At 37.6% G+C, this 15,689-nt stretch overlaps 3 protein-coding genes across 7 annotated transcripts in view; 1 reads left to right on the top strand and 2 right to left on the bottom strand.

Annotated features, from left to right (window-relative positions):
- Positions 1 to 15,689, bottom strand: part of LOC306987326 (uncharacterized protein) — a 214,267-nt gene that overhangs the window by 189,231 nt on the left and 9,347 nt on the right. The gene's annotated exons all lie outside the window — the stretch shown is intronic.
- Positions 1,196 to 3,624, bottom strand: snapin (SNAP associated protein). 3 transcript variants are annotated; one of them, XM_079590929.1, is made up of 5 exons: positions 3,343 to 3,624; positions 3,043 to 3,196; positions 2,706 to 2,752; positions 1,614 to 1,732; positions 1,196 to 1,521 (listed from the first exon to the last, which is right to left on the bottom strand). In XM_079590929.1, exons 2-5 carry the CDS (start codon positions 3,156 to 3,158, stop codon positions 1,414 to 1,416), a joined length of 390 nt encoding a protein of 129 aa, XP_079447055.1. In that variant the 5' UTR covers positions 3,159 to 3,196; positions 3,343 to 3,624; the 3' UTR covers positions 1,196 to 1,413. The 3 variants fall into 3 exon arrangements, with proteins under 3 accessions (XP_079447055.1, XP_079447054.1, XP_079447053.1); XM_079590928.1 differs by having other exon boundaries at positions 3,301 to 3,606; XM_079590927.1 differs by lacking the exon at positions 3,343 to 3,624 and having other exon boundaries at positions 3,043 to 3,294.
- Positions 5,040 to 15,579, top strand: chtopa (chromatin target of PRMT1a). Of its 2 annotated transcripts, none has more exons than XM_079591503.1 (6): positions 5,040 to 5,455; positions 6,217 to 6,308; positions 7,847 to 7,997; positions 8,836 to 9,013; positions 14,476 to 14,616; positions 14,744 to 15,579. In XM_079591503.1, the coding sequence occupies exons 2-6, from the start codon at positions 6,244 to 6,246 to the stop codon at positions 14,944 to 14,946; spliced, it is 738 nt and encodes a 245-aa protein (XP_079447629.1). In that variant the 5' UTR covers positions 5,040 to 5,455; positions 6,217 to 6,243; the 3' UTR covers positions 14,947 to 15,579. The 2 variants fall into 2 exon arrangements, with proteins under 2 accessions (XP_079447629.1, XP_079447630.1); XM_079591504.1 differs by having other exon boundaries at positions 5,160 to 5,455; positions 6,217 to 6,663.

Consider the following 15,689-nt stretch of genomic DNA (forward strand, 5'->3'; position numbering starts at 1 on the left):
ATTTAATATTATAAATATGTATGTATAAATTTGTAACATTAAGCATGTGAAGACACTTGTACAAAAGGTCAGATGATCCAGCGTTTTTTCCCCCCATATATTTTTCAGGAACAACATACAGTAGCATGCAGTATAATCTTTAAGTCTAGTTTGCCTGCAGTCACCATTAAATATAAACAGACTCCAAATGGCCTTTACTCTTTCGTTTTACTTGATTTCCAGCAATCTGTGTTTAATCTCTCATCAACAAAGCGACTTTTAGGAGGCCCCTCGTGTAATTCCAACTTCCTCCTTGATAGATTCCCTCCCTTGACCTTTCACCTGTCCTGAAATCTTTTCCTAACCCTCTCCCTTTCAGCTAAAACAAGAGGTCACCTTCATCTGCCCTTTCTGATATCCTCTTACAAAGCATCCACTATAACGACATGTGCATACCTAAGATTTTACTGCTGATTCAATTATAATGCAATGCAATGCTATGGATTCTGGGGAAGTTCATTTTTTCCATCAAATTGTATTTCTAAACACTTAACGCTTGGTCTATGATTTGTAACCTCAATCATGTAAATTATGACACTCCAGTTTATTATTTTTTATAATAAAATTAATAATAAACATCAACAAAGTGTTTAGTCTACTGAAGGCTATTAGCAAAGTCTATTTTAAATTGTACAAGTTTTAAATGTTTAAATTGTTTTCTGTTTTTTTAAAGGGATAGTTCACCCAAATTGTGACTTTATCTCACAAGTCTGACTGTTTTTTCTCCCAATTATGACTTTTTTCTCATAATTGTGGCATAAACTGGCAATTGCGAGTTATAACGTCAGAATTGTGAAGTATAAACTAGAACAAAATAGAATTGTAAGATAAAAAGTCCCAAAAACATTTTTTATTATTATTAGACAGAAACAAGCTTGCATATATATATATATATATATATATATATATATAAAAAATAATACTAATATATATGTATATATATATATGGTAAGAAAATAATTGCTTTCCACATGTGAGCAAAAACTTTAAACTATAATCTGCTTCCACTGATTAGATCAAGACTGGGAGGAGGAGATTTCCTTATCTGGTACATTAAACTGGATTCTATCTCTGACATTAATGATAAATAATTGTATAAATTTGCAAATAATTAGGAAATCCAGAGCACTGCAATAAGAGCATTTTTCAGTACCAGTTACATTCATACAGACAAATCTTTTTATTCAAAAAGTCACATGTTGAACAAAGAAATGAGTACATATATACACTGCTGTCTCCCCGACTTAAATGAAGATGCTTTGCATAGCCCAGTGCCCTTTAACAATGTGAGGAAGATTCTGTGAATCTACGGTGTTGGTCCTTGGCATTGAGCACAGTGTAATGGTGCATTCTCAAAATGTGAGCAACAGGACATCATGGTTTGCTGGGAGAGCGTGGGGTAAATGCTCCTGATGCCTCAAGCATGGTCTTCCTTCGGGCTGTCTCCTTAGCAACATTATGGTTCAACCTCCGCAAACGTTCCTGAAACAAACATTTGAGAAGATGAAGTAGAAAACACAGGACAATAATGTGCTTGACTGATGTTTTATATTCAACGTCTCTGTGTCTTTCACCTGTGCATTCTGGAGTATGTTATTGACAAGCACCACTCTTCTCCTGGCGTTAAGAAGTTTTTTAACATATGGGTCTAAGTCTAGTGCCACCTTCTGGTGTTCGTTGATCCTACACAACTCTGCAGATGAAATGTGCACACACAGCATTCATGAGATGATACAATATTCATGAATTCTGCAGAAATCGTTCTTACATTATGACAAAAGAGTCAGTCATAATCATAAGTTGCATTGACTAATTTTTTTAAACAGTCATACCTTTCTCTAAACTGTAAGTGAAATTGTCACAACTGGACATCACAACTCGATCGCATGTCTGCAAAATGTAGTAACTCACCCAAAACATTTAATTCATGCTTCAAAGGAAATTGAACAAAGCCACCAAAATGAACCTTTATGTATCATCATGTAAGCCATACTGGTCAAAATGTTTGTATGTTTTTTCACCATGGAAATTTCATCTTTTGTTGACAATGGCCACTTATTATACAATATTTCTATACTATGTACGTTTTGTCTAACTGAATGCTATTCTGTATCACATTAAGCTTTTCAACAGATATCAACAGTGGCCTAAGTAAAAGTTTACTGGGAAAAGTCAATATTGAAGTACACTAAAAAAAAAAATATGCACATTTGTATGTATACAGTACATTTATTTTTGTAGCAATGTATGTAAACAAAATTGTTCCATTTTCACACATTTCCTAGATGTAACCTACTATAAACTGAACAAAAAAAAAAACATGTTATAAATATTTACAGAATATACATGTATGATTGACCAATTTTTGATAACTCAATGGATAATTTTGCATTTGATGGCTCACACAATAAATTAAGGTTTAGAAGTTGTGCAGATTGTGACAATTTCACAGAGAATCAACTCCATGTGCATTTAGTGTCAAAACACATGCAATTTAATTGTCTTAAATGGATAAGAAATTCAAATCTGGTGTTAACTAACATTTACTAATTGGTCAGAGATCTGAATTTATTATTTTCATTTTTGGGAAAAAAATTAATCTAATTTGAGAATTAAACCAAAGCGACCGAGAAAAACTGCAAATGCATAATCACGTCATAACTTACCAGATGCCAAATTATCAATGTGTTCCCTGAGTTCCACTTGGCTTTCTCTGTGAAGATAAATTTGCAGTATATAGTAAACGATATAGCTGTCCATATTTATGCACGCTTTAAAATAAATGACAATGAATCATATCTTAGCATAAATCGTGCGAAACTGCTTACAGTAACAAACGAATAAATGACCTGTCACTGTTTTACATGTAATATGGTCGCAGCATCTCTGAGTCACAAGACCTGTCATGTTGACAGTGATTAGCATGCTAGCAAACAGAACTGCTTATTGTAAATTAAACATTTATAGGGTTTAAAAGGGTTTTGGTTTCCCAAAATATACTACCTGACTGAGTGCACATGTAAGTCAAGCTGCTGTACAGCGGGTCTCAAGAGGTCCAACATTCCCTCCGCGAGAGCATCTTTCCCTGATGGGGTTTCCACAACTGCTAACGCTGCCATCTTTACTGCGCTTTAATTTGATACAACAGTCACTGCGCCTTTAACACATATTATGACATATATAAAAACAGCAACCGACCGCACATGAGCCATATGGCCTGTGTGATGATTTGTAAATCAGCGAATCTCCAAGTTTCCGTACATTCTGCGTCACACATATGGCTGTGTTCAAATCAGCGGTCACCTTCTTGTCTCTCTCTTGAAACCAACACGGGAAACTGCAGCAGTCTGCAATTCATCGACTATGGTTCAAATAGCGTAGGCCTACTGCTGTACATACGACGACGCAGTATACATTGTATGATGTGCCGTATACTGTAGAAATAGTGTGTAACTGACTTGAAATTTCAAGCAGTGAATTAAATGACTAGGCTCACTTTATACACTTTTTAATCAATGATATCGATACAGTCAGTCAGTCAGTCAGTCAGTCAGTCAGTCAGTCAGTGAGTCCATACTAGGATCCGCTAGTACTACTACCAGGGGGTCAGTTTAGAAAAAAAAATGAAAATAATAATAATAATAATGATTAAAATAAATAAATAAAGTTATATTTAAATGAATAATACATCAAAAAGTACAGTACGAAAGAAAAAAAATTAATGTAATAGAAACTAATTTTTTTCAACATAATATTTCATATCACAGCCATAGACTAAACAAAATATCACAGCATACATTATACAATATGTACAGTGGCTGCCTTTGTTTTTTTGTTTGTTTTTTTTAGTCCTGTCCCTCACACAAAGATGATCATATTTGGCGGGGTCGGGGGTCCTATCATCCTAGAGATTATACATACATGCAATATCTGTAATTTTTCATTCTTAAAATGTTGTCTTACCACAGAAAAATTAACCACACAAAACTTAAAACACAAAACTTATCAGTATAACGTTACAAACGTTAAAGGGTTAGTTCACCCAAAAATGAAAATAATGTCATTAATGACTCACCCTCATGTCGTTCTAAGCCCGTAAGACATCCGTTCATCTTCGGAACACAGTTTAAGATATTTTAGATTTAGTCCGAGAGCTTTCTGTCCCTCCATTGAAACTGTATATACAGTCTACTGGCCATGTCCATAAAGTTAATAAAAAGATCATCAAAGTAGTCCATGTGACATCAGTGGGTTAGTTAGAATTTTTTGAAGCATCGAAAATACTTTTTGGTCCAAAAATAACACAAAATAAGACTTTATTCCGCATTGTATTCTCTCCCGGGTTTGTTGTCAATCTGCGTTCAGGACTCCGCAGTGACGCTGCTGACGGAAGACGCTGATGACGTGTTATCTGGTGCGCCCGAGCTTCGTTTACAGTCTGAGGGAGACGCACGCTATATTCAAGCTATTCTACATTGTTTGCGTGGATATCATTTTTTTAATGGTGCGTAAATGTGCATGTCGCGGATGAGACACTTTTACAGCGTGCGTTTCCCTCAGACTGTAAACGAAGCTCGGGCGCACCAGATAACACGTCATCAGCGTCTTACGCCAGCAGCGTAACTGTGAAGGATTGACAACAAACCCGGGAGAGAATACAATGCGGAATAAAGTCTTATTTTGTGTTATTTTTGGACCAAAAAGTATTTTCGATGCTTCAAAAAATTCTAACTAACCCACTGATGTCACATGGACTACTTTGATGATCTTTTTATTAACTTTATGGACATGGCCAGTAGACTGTATATACAGTTTCAATGGAGGGACAGAAAGCTCTCGGACTAAATCTAAAATATCTTAAACTGTGTTCCGAAGATGAACGGAGGTCTTACGGGCTTAGAACGACATGAGGGTGAGTCATTAATGACATTATTTTCATTTTTGGGTGAACTAACCCTTTAACGTTATGTCTCAAATAGCAGCATACTTCCATACTAGTAGGCCTCCTAAGGTTTGTGCATGCATAAAGGCCGACTAGCATGGAAGTAGGCTGCTATTTGAGACACAGCCTTTCACGGTTAAATCTCGCGATATATGACGTAGTAAGTAGTGCTCCATTTTCCGAAGTCGCGCAGTTGTTAGCACCATTTTGTGATGAATGAGGGGAGGGTAGGCAGATAGAGTTGCAGATTTAAGTAGACTGGTGTTAAATAACCTATTCTGTGGGATATTGCTTTGTTTTTAGTTCTTAAATATATTTAGAAGAGGGGCGATAGTTAACGTTATACAATTTCCGGCCGTCAAATTAAGTTTTGACTAGGGATTTTGTCGAGTCAGTCTGCTGCTTCAGCGACGCGCTAGCCTCACAGCTAACAGATCTGCCCTGACTCAACTGCACGAGTCGTCCAGAGAAAAGGTAAGTTAATATATTTTAAACATTTATGCATATTAAATATGCCTTAAACATGAATGAGTGTGTTATTGAATTGGTTGATATGTGTAACGTTATACTAATAAGTTTTGTGTGAGTTACGGTGATATTACTATGGGTGGTGCACAGTCAGTTAGGCTAGCTATGTAACGTTAAGTAACGTTAACGTTGCATTGGTTTAACGTTACATAAAACCGGTAAAACTCGTTGTTGTTTTTTCATTATGTTGACGTTTGGTATGAATTAAAAAGTGTTTTCAAACCAATGCTTCTGCTACACAAGATCTTTGGTAATCATTTACACCATCATGTTACAAACTGCAAATAACTACAAAAATGATGCCTAAGTTAGGTTGGGGGTTTCAGACTAACTTACGCGGGTCCGGGGATTGTTTAAAAAAAAAAAAAGAGCAAACAAAAATAAATAGATACAATGGCTTAATAGAAACTAAATATTTTCCAATTAATATTTAAACCAAACCCGTTCATAATATAAATGTTCACGGTATAAATTCGTATTTTATACAAGAACCCATATAGATTTCATTTAAATTCGAGGATGGGGGTCCCTCACACGAGGATGATCACATTTGTGAGTTAATGGCATCTAAAAGTCAAATTGCTAGGTTTTAAAATACAGCCAATTTGTATATGATGTCAAGTCCCCAATGACGTCCTTATGTCTGTCTAAAACTTTCATGCAGTAAAGCTATCTTACATCTTTATTCTGCTGTGTTTCCTCTACAGGAGAGATCCCTGCAAGTCTGAAGAAACATGAGCGCCCCTTCTTCTCAAAAAGTCGTGCTGAAAAGCACCACCAAGGTGTCCCTGAATGAGCGGTGAGGCGCTACGCATCCTGACAGCATTATCTCAAGGCCGGGGGGAAAAGCATACAGAGATAACTAAGGCATGAAGCCTCAAGACGCGTGTACTATGGAGGTCATTGAGGGGGAGACATCAGATCTGACGTGGACGCTAGACTGCCCGCACGGTGTGCTCTGCTTACCCAACAAGACGTCGGTTACTTGATTATGTATAAGATCTAATAATGTGCCATGTTTGGCGAGGCGTCTCTTGTGTAAGCAGCGCACACCTGGAGGTGAGAGGGTAATGGTGGTGAGGTAAGCCGACTGCACTTGAGTTCTCTGCAGAAGAGCATCCTCGACCATGGGAATGAGTTGATAGTGCAGGATGGTATGTGTGCCATCCATATTTCTTGCCCTCTCTCACACAAAACACACTCTCTCTCTCTTAGATGGCCTTTTTCTGCTCCTTTGCATTTCTCAATTTCTCTCTGTCTACGAATTAAAGGTGCCCAGTCCATACTTAAGACGTGACCTGTCCCCCAACCCCCTTCCCTTCTTCTCAGAAGAAGCATACAGAGCAATGTACCAGGTCACGGTCTTGGTTGTAAGTGGCTGGGTGGCCAGACACCCCTCTAGCCCTGGGCCAACTCACCGTGTGGTGTCTCGGACTGATGACATCACAGTAGGTTGATGGAGGCCTGTAAGTGGCAATCACTCTGAAATAAATCTACCTGCCTCTTTTCTGTCTCCGGCTGCATCTACATTAATCCAGATACATTTGAAAATGGCGTTTTCATTTCAAAACTAGTGTTTCCAAAAGTACACTGCAATCATCTTATTGCAGAAGCATCTTCTGGCACATTATGATATATCTCCCCACTGGTGTCGCACTCAATCGCTGTTCCGTGTATAGTCTAAAACGCTATTGCCCTGATGCTTTACCACCGGAAAGAAATTCTTTCATCTTAACAGGAATGTAGTATGAAGATTGTACAAAGTAACTTTATTTTTATCAACACTATGAAAATTAATAGAAGGCACAGCTTTGCCGGTATAATCCTAGATATCCACGGGTACAATGGGTCACATGAGTCTTTGAATACCACGCTTTTCATCGTCCGCACTACAATGTGGCAAAAAACAGCATTTTCAAATTTATCCATTTGTGAAAGGGTTTTCAAAAGTCTCCATTTTTACAGGACAAACTATCTGTATCGGTGTGGAAGGAAAACTGAAATGTTGAGGGAAAAGCTGTTTTCAAAAGTATCTGTATTAATATTGATGTAGCCTCTTGTCTTCTCTTCTGCCATCCCTATATTCTCAAAACCATACTATAAGCATTCAGTTTAAACCAAACTACTGATTTGTTGGGGTGTCTCCACATGTATCCGAGAGAGAGAGTAAATAAAAGCGCGTGTGGTCTAAAAAGGGCATTCACTATATTGCTACACGAGCCGCTGTAGCTGCGTCCATGCTGTGTGAAATGATTTGATTTGGAACCCTCCTTTCCTCGTATCCCCCTTTCCCTCCTCTTTCTCTCTCTCTGTCTCCTCCTTCTGTTGTTCCACAAGCTTCACAAACATGCTGAAGAACAAGCAGCCGACAGCGAGTAGCATCCGGGCGACCATGCAGCAGCAGCACATGGCCAGTGCGCGCAACCGCCGGCTCGCTCAGCAGATGGAGAACAGGCCCTCTGTGCAGGCTGCCCTGCAACACAAACAGGTACGAGATGAAATGGGACATTCAGGTTATATAGCTGGAGTCGCAAATCGACTGATGGCTGCATCGCCGTATTTGAAAACGAAATGTATTTAATATGTACACTTCTGTTAAAAGGTTGGGGGTCAGTAAGATTTTTTTTTTTTTTTTTTTTTATAATATTTAGGTTTATTCTGCAAGGATGCATTAAATTTATCAAAAGTGATAGTAAAGACATTTATCATGCAAATAGGAAGTTCTTTATACTTTCTATTCATCAAAGAATTCTGAAAATTATCACAGTTTCCACAAAAACATCACAATAGTTTTCAAATAAGAAATGTTTCTTGAGCAGCAAATGAGTGATGCTGAAAACTGGAGTAATGATGCTGATAATTCAGCTTTACCATTACAAGAATAAATTGCATTTGAAAATATTAAAATAAAAAAATATTTTAAATTGTAATATAATTTAATAATATTTCTGTGTTTTTTATAAAATTGTGTCTTGGTGAGCAAAAAGACGAAATAAGAGAAAAAAAATTCCCCGTAGTAAACGGTAGTGTACAATTAAAGTCATCATGAAAGTAATCAAAACGGTCTTTTTTTACTTTTGTAATACACTTAAGAAATATTCTTCTTGTTCTGCACAAATGACTAGTATTCAAAGGAAACCAAGTTTAATTGCAGGCTTGTATTGTGTTCGGTCATTCTAATATAAAACCTTCGCCTTTTTTTCCTTCCCTGTTTCTGTATTCTGTAATGCATTACAGATAGATTACGAAAGCCATTTCATTTTGGCTTTAAATGTTAATAAATGTGATGTGCCTAGTAAAGGAACAATCCATTATATCACCTGTAGAGCCTGAAGCAGCGACTTGGGAAGAGCAACATCCAGGCCAGACTGGGTCGGCCCATCGGCTCATTAATGCCGGGCGGTGGCAGAGGACGGGGTTTTCCTGGAGGATTGCGTGGAGCTGGACGAGGACTGCGAGGAAGAGTGAGAGGCGGTTCCATGAGAGGAGCGCTCTCTCTTAGAGGTGACAAACAGTCTTTACATGACACTACTGCTTTTATTTCCCATTTTACAGTGAGCTTATCAGATGCTGTCCTGCATTAATTTAATAAAAAGCCACACATCCTATTTATACATTTATTCTGGCTCGCTGTAGTTTTAAATCTGAGGAAGAGATGCATCCACGCGTTTTCAGAATAAAGCTTTCTTTGCTGTAAGTGCTGTGTGAGCTTCTTAACATGTCAAAAGAAATCTGTTCTTCATCTGGAACTGTCAATCATTGCAGTACAGCTGAGATGATGTTTTACAGTGGTAATGTTTTTCAGCCGTTTAGCCACCCTCTCTTTAAACTTTGCGTCGTGCTGATTGGGCTAAACTGTCATTATATGGCTGTTAGGAGACCCCTGGTGTGCTACTAGATTTATAGTTCCTGCACCTGTTGTTCAGTCTCTAGGTGGTAACAGGAGGAGACAGCTGAGCCTGCTCTACTGTTGCCATAAGGGAGTGTAGATGACCAAACGAGCTTTTTTTTTTTTTTTTTTTTTTTTTTTAGCTATAATGAAGTTTAAAGAGTATCTACTAATTTTATCCAGTTGACTCATTGCCTCCCCTAAATTCTCTTTTAGGTATTGAGAGAAGTGCATCTATGTTACCAATAGTAGGGGTGGGAATCACAGGATACGATACAATATACACGATAAATGGCTCACGATACCGATGATATCACGATACAGCAATTCTGAGATATTCAATATATTGCTAGATAATCCTATAATGATTAGTGCTGCCACTAATGACTAATTTTCTAACGACACATTTTTCGGTTAGTCTAAACGACTAATAATAACAAAATCAAGTGTTTATTTCGTTGTCCATTTTATTTTGAACTCAACTAAAGGGCCAAAACACAAAATGTCACCCGTTCAAAAACATTATGCATTAACAATCTAAGCATAAGTATCTGCATTTCCATTAGGCTCAAAAGTATATATTTTTTTAATGATCTAAAAACAGTCTGGTTTTAAACATTTAACACTTTTACTTACTTCCAGTTGAAGCTGGTTTTAACAGTCTGTGTACTGTACTACAATGTCAGCTTGCTTATCCCTTTACCTGCACTTTTTAAATTATTTCCATCAAGCTACATCAAACCATTTTCAATCATCAGTTGCTGCCTGCCTTCTAAAACCTACTATTTAGCGATCTAAATCCATTATGTGACTCGTTAATGCTGCGGCTGAACGACAGTTTGCAACGCACACTTGGCGTCATTGCATTTCACACACGTGTAAAAGAAAAGCTAACTTTTATGCACAAACACGTTTGAGACTTTTTCTCTGTCTAAATGTTCACTCCTCGCAAGTCTAACTTACATTTTACAATGCAGGGCCTCTAACTAGAGATATGCTAGTTATAAATACATTATTCATTACTTTATTTAGGCAGAATAAGTTCGTTGTGGTTTCCAAGCTCGTTAACGTTAGCGGTCTTCCACTGATAGTGGCATTAGCTAGTCTATGATGAGCCATAATTTAGCAATGGATAACGCCATACTGCAAATTGTAAAACATACATTTTCAATATAACAGGCCAAGGAGCGATGATGCGTCTCATTGCTATAACTGTCACGCTATTAAAGAAATACTTCAGTCACATTGTCAAAAGTTAAAAGGACAGTCGGTCAACTACACTGTAACAACGTAACGTTACTAGCTAATTCCGCTTCACTCTCGGCTTATTTAACAGCAGCAAAACTGGACATGATGGTCACAAATTTTGTCATGCTTATTTGAGTTAAGACAACTGATGGGGATGTTCTTTTAATTGTTGTTCAAGCAATGTATGTCTCGTGACCAACTCACCATGAACTCGCTTAACCAGTGCCGCCGCTCCCATCACGCGCTGTGCGTAGGGCACCAAGAGCTGAGGGGGCACCAAAAAAATTGCCTCCCGGGAGTCTCCCACATATTGATAGCGGCTCACTGATGCCCGCGAATTAGTTAAAATCTCCGGAATCTAGAGCGAGCGCGCCCGCGAGGTAGCGTGTGCACGGCAGAGAGGGAGAGAGAGCAATAGACCGCATGAAGCGCATGTAATATGCCCTCTGGTGGACAAACTATACAACGCCAACACTCATGACATGGTTGAAGGCTGTTTCGTCTTTTTTTATTTATAAATGCCATTATAAATGCCGATACCGATAGTTTAGAAAATGCCTAATATTGGCCTGCCGATATATTGGTCGGGCTCTACTCCAGACCAGGGGTGGGCGATATGGCAAAAATATATCTAGTTTTTTTTTTTTTTTGGAGATTAACGATTTTATCACGATTCTTTCATGTTGCTCAGAAAAGCGCAAGTTAGTTAGAACTGCGCAACAGCACGCAAATTAAATGTTTAACAGGCAAAGCTTTAATGTACAGGCAAATAATGAACTTTTATGTACTGCAGTGTCCCGTGAGTGTAACTCTACCGCTGCATTAACATGTGATGTGTGAATGTATGTCGCGTTGAGATGGAGGCGCCAGAACTGAACTGACAAAATGCACTGTACTATATATACTATATTTCTTCAAAAGCAGATTGTGGAGCCATTTGAATCGTCCACGATCAAAAAACGTGATGTCGCACACCTTGACAATGCCTTCGAATATGCTTTAATCACGGCCGGAGGACCTCAGACCAATTTCAGAGAGAAGCCCACCAGCATAAAGAGTACAACAGTTTTTATAAAATAGGAGCATGGCAATAGTGAAATGATTCATTACATAATTTTTCTACAATATGATTGGTTCATCATATGTATAATTCAGCAAACCCTTTTTTTACTAGGTAAAAGCAAATCCTGATTTCTTAATTACTTCACTTTGTTACTCAAAAGTCACAAGTTTTTAAATGTCTAGTTTCATGTCCTCTTCAGACACACACTGATTTAGGCCAAAGTGTTAGGGGACATTTTAGGTTTCAAAAGCATTCTGCATAAAAAGGAATGTTAGTTATGATTAATTAAAAAAAAAAAATCCTTCACAGAGCACTCTGTGTTGAGCGTCAAAGCTTTACCATTACAACATGTTCGTCCTATAAATGGTATAAAAGCCGAAGTGCATCCAGACTTTAGACTTAAACGTGGTTTGTGCAAGTTGGGCTAGTTAACTTATGTTCAAGTTTCCCTCATTCATGTGTTGAGCGCCACCTCGAGGAGCCATGAGAGAACCTAAATTGCTGCTTTTCTTTTTATTATTAGACAGTGGATTACTGAACAAATGGTGTCTTTTAAATTAATTCAGTTGTAATTTAAGGATAAAATGATATCTGCTAATGGTGTTAACTATATAGGGAGCCCTTACTTGCACATTACTATAATATTAAAGGTTCACAACAGAGCCCAAACTATTAACTACGGCAGTTTTTGCATTAACTTCTCAAATTCGTTGTTAATGTAATAATTTACACCCTGGCTGTCATTCTCATGACCGATATTTTAAACGTACGTTAAATAATCAAGACATCACTAACAGGTTAAGTAAAATATAATGAATATATAGGCTGATATATTGCATATATTTAGCGAAAGAGTTAATTTCTCTTGCTGATTAACAAGCTGTGGACACTGAATGACTTGCCTGAGGTTTAGGGCTGCAACAAACGATTATTTTGATAATCGATTAATCTAACGATTATTGGACCGATTAATCGACTAATCACCGATTATATTGACGACTAATCAGTAAGTTTGGAATGATTATTCAGCCTTTTCAATAAGTTAAAACATTGAGTTATACATATTATAATCAAAAAGAAAAAAAAAATCACTTCAGCTTTTGAAATGGTGTTTTAATGAACTTTAATGTACCTCCAACTAAACAGGTCAACAAAAATAAATCAGCTGCATTGCAGACAAAAATATGTTGAATATGTGAATGTAAATATCTCTTGGCAGCAGTATTAAGAGCTTTATTTCTAAAACCAAGTGTTCAGTTAGTTTAATGAAAAGCAGTAAGTAACACGTGTCCTTTCTGCACTGGCTTTTTTGGATTTTCAAATAAGTGCTGAATTAAAATGAAGGTCAGCATATCAACATGTTCACGTGACAAGCTTGCTCTTTTTTTGTGAGCAAATGTTTCCTGCAGCTGAGAAGATCCGTTCAGCTGGAGTGGATGTTGCAGGAATGCAAAGAAAAGATCTTTTTTGCAAAGAAAAAACATTTTATTTTAACTCTCTTAGTGGTTAAACTGTTGTTTAGTCATCATCTTTACTGGGTGTTTAGTTTGAAATCTAGAAGCAATTCACACTAAGGTAACAGTTTAATTTGTAAACATTAATGTATTTACTAACATGAACTAACTAATATGAGCAGCACATTTGTAACATTATTCATTTTTGTTAACATTTTTGTTCATGTTAGTTCATTGTTTATATTAATGTAATAGCTAACGTATTTACCTAATAGTGTTACAATAATAAAAACAGCCCTGACTCCTAAGCTCAATCAAGCTTTATTCTATGCAAAATAAATAATCACATTACTGTATTTATATTATAATTTTTAATATTACTTTTATTAATGGTAGTTTTGCATTCTCTTAATAAAGAGATTTACAACTAGTTAGTTAGCTTCACCTGGAGATTGAACACTCACCGGCTCCTTTTGATCCGGGATGCTTTCTCTTAAGTGCTCCAACATATGTTGTGCTCCCGTGAAACGCAAGCTCAGCCTTGCATGTATTGCACATGACAGCATTTTTAGTTGGCAGTTTTGTGAAACTTTCCCACACCTTACTGGTCCGAACTAGTTTACACTCCGCCATAATTCGCCGTTTATTTACTGTCTATGTAATTCGCGCTGTTTTTTCTTCTACCGCAAAAGCATTTAACGGCTGCATTACACTCAAGCGCTACAGCGTCGTAGCGGTCAAAATGCGACATTGCAGGCTCATACATTGGTCACGTGAGATCAAACGACTACTCGACAACAAAGATATTTGTCGACAATGTCGACTAATCGTTGCAGCCCTAATGTAATGCTGCATGGGATATTCCGCCGTTGAAATACTGAATGAGCGATTAGACGAGATATAATACGTTTCAGTAAATTGTACTGTATCGTTCAACATGCCTTCATCTCTTCCTAATAAACATGAATGAACATCTGATCGCGTTCACTCGCACTGCTTAAACTGAGGCGCCTATATAGTGATCGTTCACGCCACATTAAAGGGCGTCAAAACAGCATTTGTTTATTTTGTGATAAAATGGACATAATTTGAAATGACGGTCTCATCAAAAGTAGCAAGACTGCGATTAATGGTGGTTAGGCTGCAACACTGTATTCTTCTTGAACGCATTAAAACACCAACCAGCCAATATTGATCTTTGCATTCTCAACTTATAATACTAATTAGCTATACTTAACTGCAAGCAGTCCCTTGTGCATTCTGGAAGTATTTTTACCTTTAATTAAATAAAACTGTTGTTGTTATTTCTTAGGTGCAGGTCCGATGAGAGGTAGGGGTGGTCCTGGGCGTATCGGTCTCCGTCGAGGCATGCGTCAGCGCGGAGGACCTACAGGACGAGGAGCTTTTGGTGGCCGAGGTGCAGCTCGTGGAGCAGCTGGAGGAAGAGGCATAGGTAATGTATAATATTAGTAGATTCTTGCTGGATTGTCTAAGTGGAGTTAAATACACATTTTTGCCGATTAGTGTTTTTTGTATTTCTCTTGCATGCTTAAGTGTTTGTCTCAATGGTTCTCTCTTAGGCCGTGGGGGTCTGAGAGGTCGGGGAGGATTTGCTGGAAGAGGTCGTGGACGCGGCAGAGGCCGAGGAGGAGTAGGTCGTGCCATCGTCACACGTGAGCAGTTGGACAACCAGCTTGATGCTTACATGTCCAAGACCAAGGGCCACCTGGATGCCGAGTTAGATGCATATATGGCCCAGGCCGACCCCGAGAGCATGGAGTAACCGCAGCTGAGCTGAGAGAGAGCAGCTCCCCAAAGATCTGCAGATAATAGACTGACTGACAACATACAGAACCATAAATGCTGTTGCTCTTGGACACTCCCTGATGAGACATTTAAACTTGAAGTTTGTACAAAGTTATGTATCCATCCCAGTTATGTTCAAACATCTGAGTCGCTACTCGCATTTCCTAAACTGAATGCTGTACCATCCATAAAGCCTCACAACAATTTATGGTTCTAAAACGCAGGTCCTCTTAGTAAAGTTTTGGCCGTGAAGTGAAGGAAAAAAATGTTTTCCATTGAACTATAATAAGAGTTTGTACTTGCTATTTGTTGGCCAAAATTCTGAAAATGACCCAATGTATGAGGAACTGTGTGAATGATCTGGTGGTAAAACATGGTTTATATAGATGAACATTAATTACAGCAATGTTCTTACAAATGTCATTTACCTTTTTATTATTGTATTTTTATTACGTTTTAAAAAGTAGAACTTTTACTTGGTATACGCAATCTTGATATGTTTTTTTTTTGTTTTTTTTGTCAATGTCATAAGATGTTTTAAAAGTATATTGTAACCCACTTTTTTTTTCTTTCTTTTTTTTTGGTTTCAAATAAATCTTTGCCAATGAGACATGTGCTTGCAGTGACTTCCCAAACAATTTAACCAACACTACCTTGCTAGGCATTTTCTAAAATTCAAGTTCGTGTTTTTTTTTTTACTGTCTTAACACCTTCATATGT

The sequence above is a fragment of the Phoxinus phoxinus genome (genome assembly GCF_949152265.1).
Source record: "Phoxinus phoxinus genome assembly, chromosome: 19".
Classification (NCBI taxonomy): Eukaryota; Metazoa; Chordata; class Actinopteri; order Cypriniformes; family Leuciscidae; genus Phoxinus; species Phoxinus phoxinus.

Excerpts from the sequence above, each read along its gene's own strand:
- chtopa (XM_079591503.1), top strand. The coding sequence starts at position 6,244 with ATGAGCGCCCCTTCTTCTCAAAAAGTCGTGCTGAAAAGCACCACCAAG. Across the intron at positions 7,998-8,835 it reads CTGCCCTGCAACACAAACAG|AGCCTGAAGCAGCGACTTGG; the intron begins GTACGAGATGAA and ends TATCACCTGTAG. Across the intron at positions 14,617-14,743 it reads AGCTGGAGGAAGAGGCATAG|GCCGTGGGGGTCTGAGAGGT; the intron begins GTAATGTATAAT and ends GTTCTCTCTTAG.
- snapin (XM_079590929.1), bottom strand. The coding sequence starts at position 3,158 with ATGGCAGCGTTAGCAGTTGTGGAAACCCCATCAGGGAAAGATGCTCTC. Across the intron at positions 2,753-3,042 it reads TTACATGTGCACTCAGTCAG|AGAAAGCCAAGTGGAACTCA; the intron begins GTAGTATATTTT and ends TTATCTTCACAG. Across the intron at positions 1,522-1,613 it reads ACATACTCCAGAATGCACAG|GAACGTTTGCGGAGGTTGAA; the intron begins GTGAAAGACACA and ends TGTTTGTTTCAG.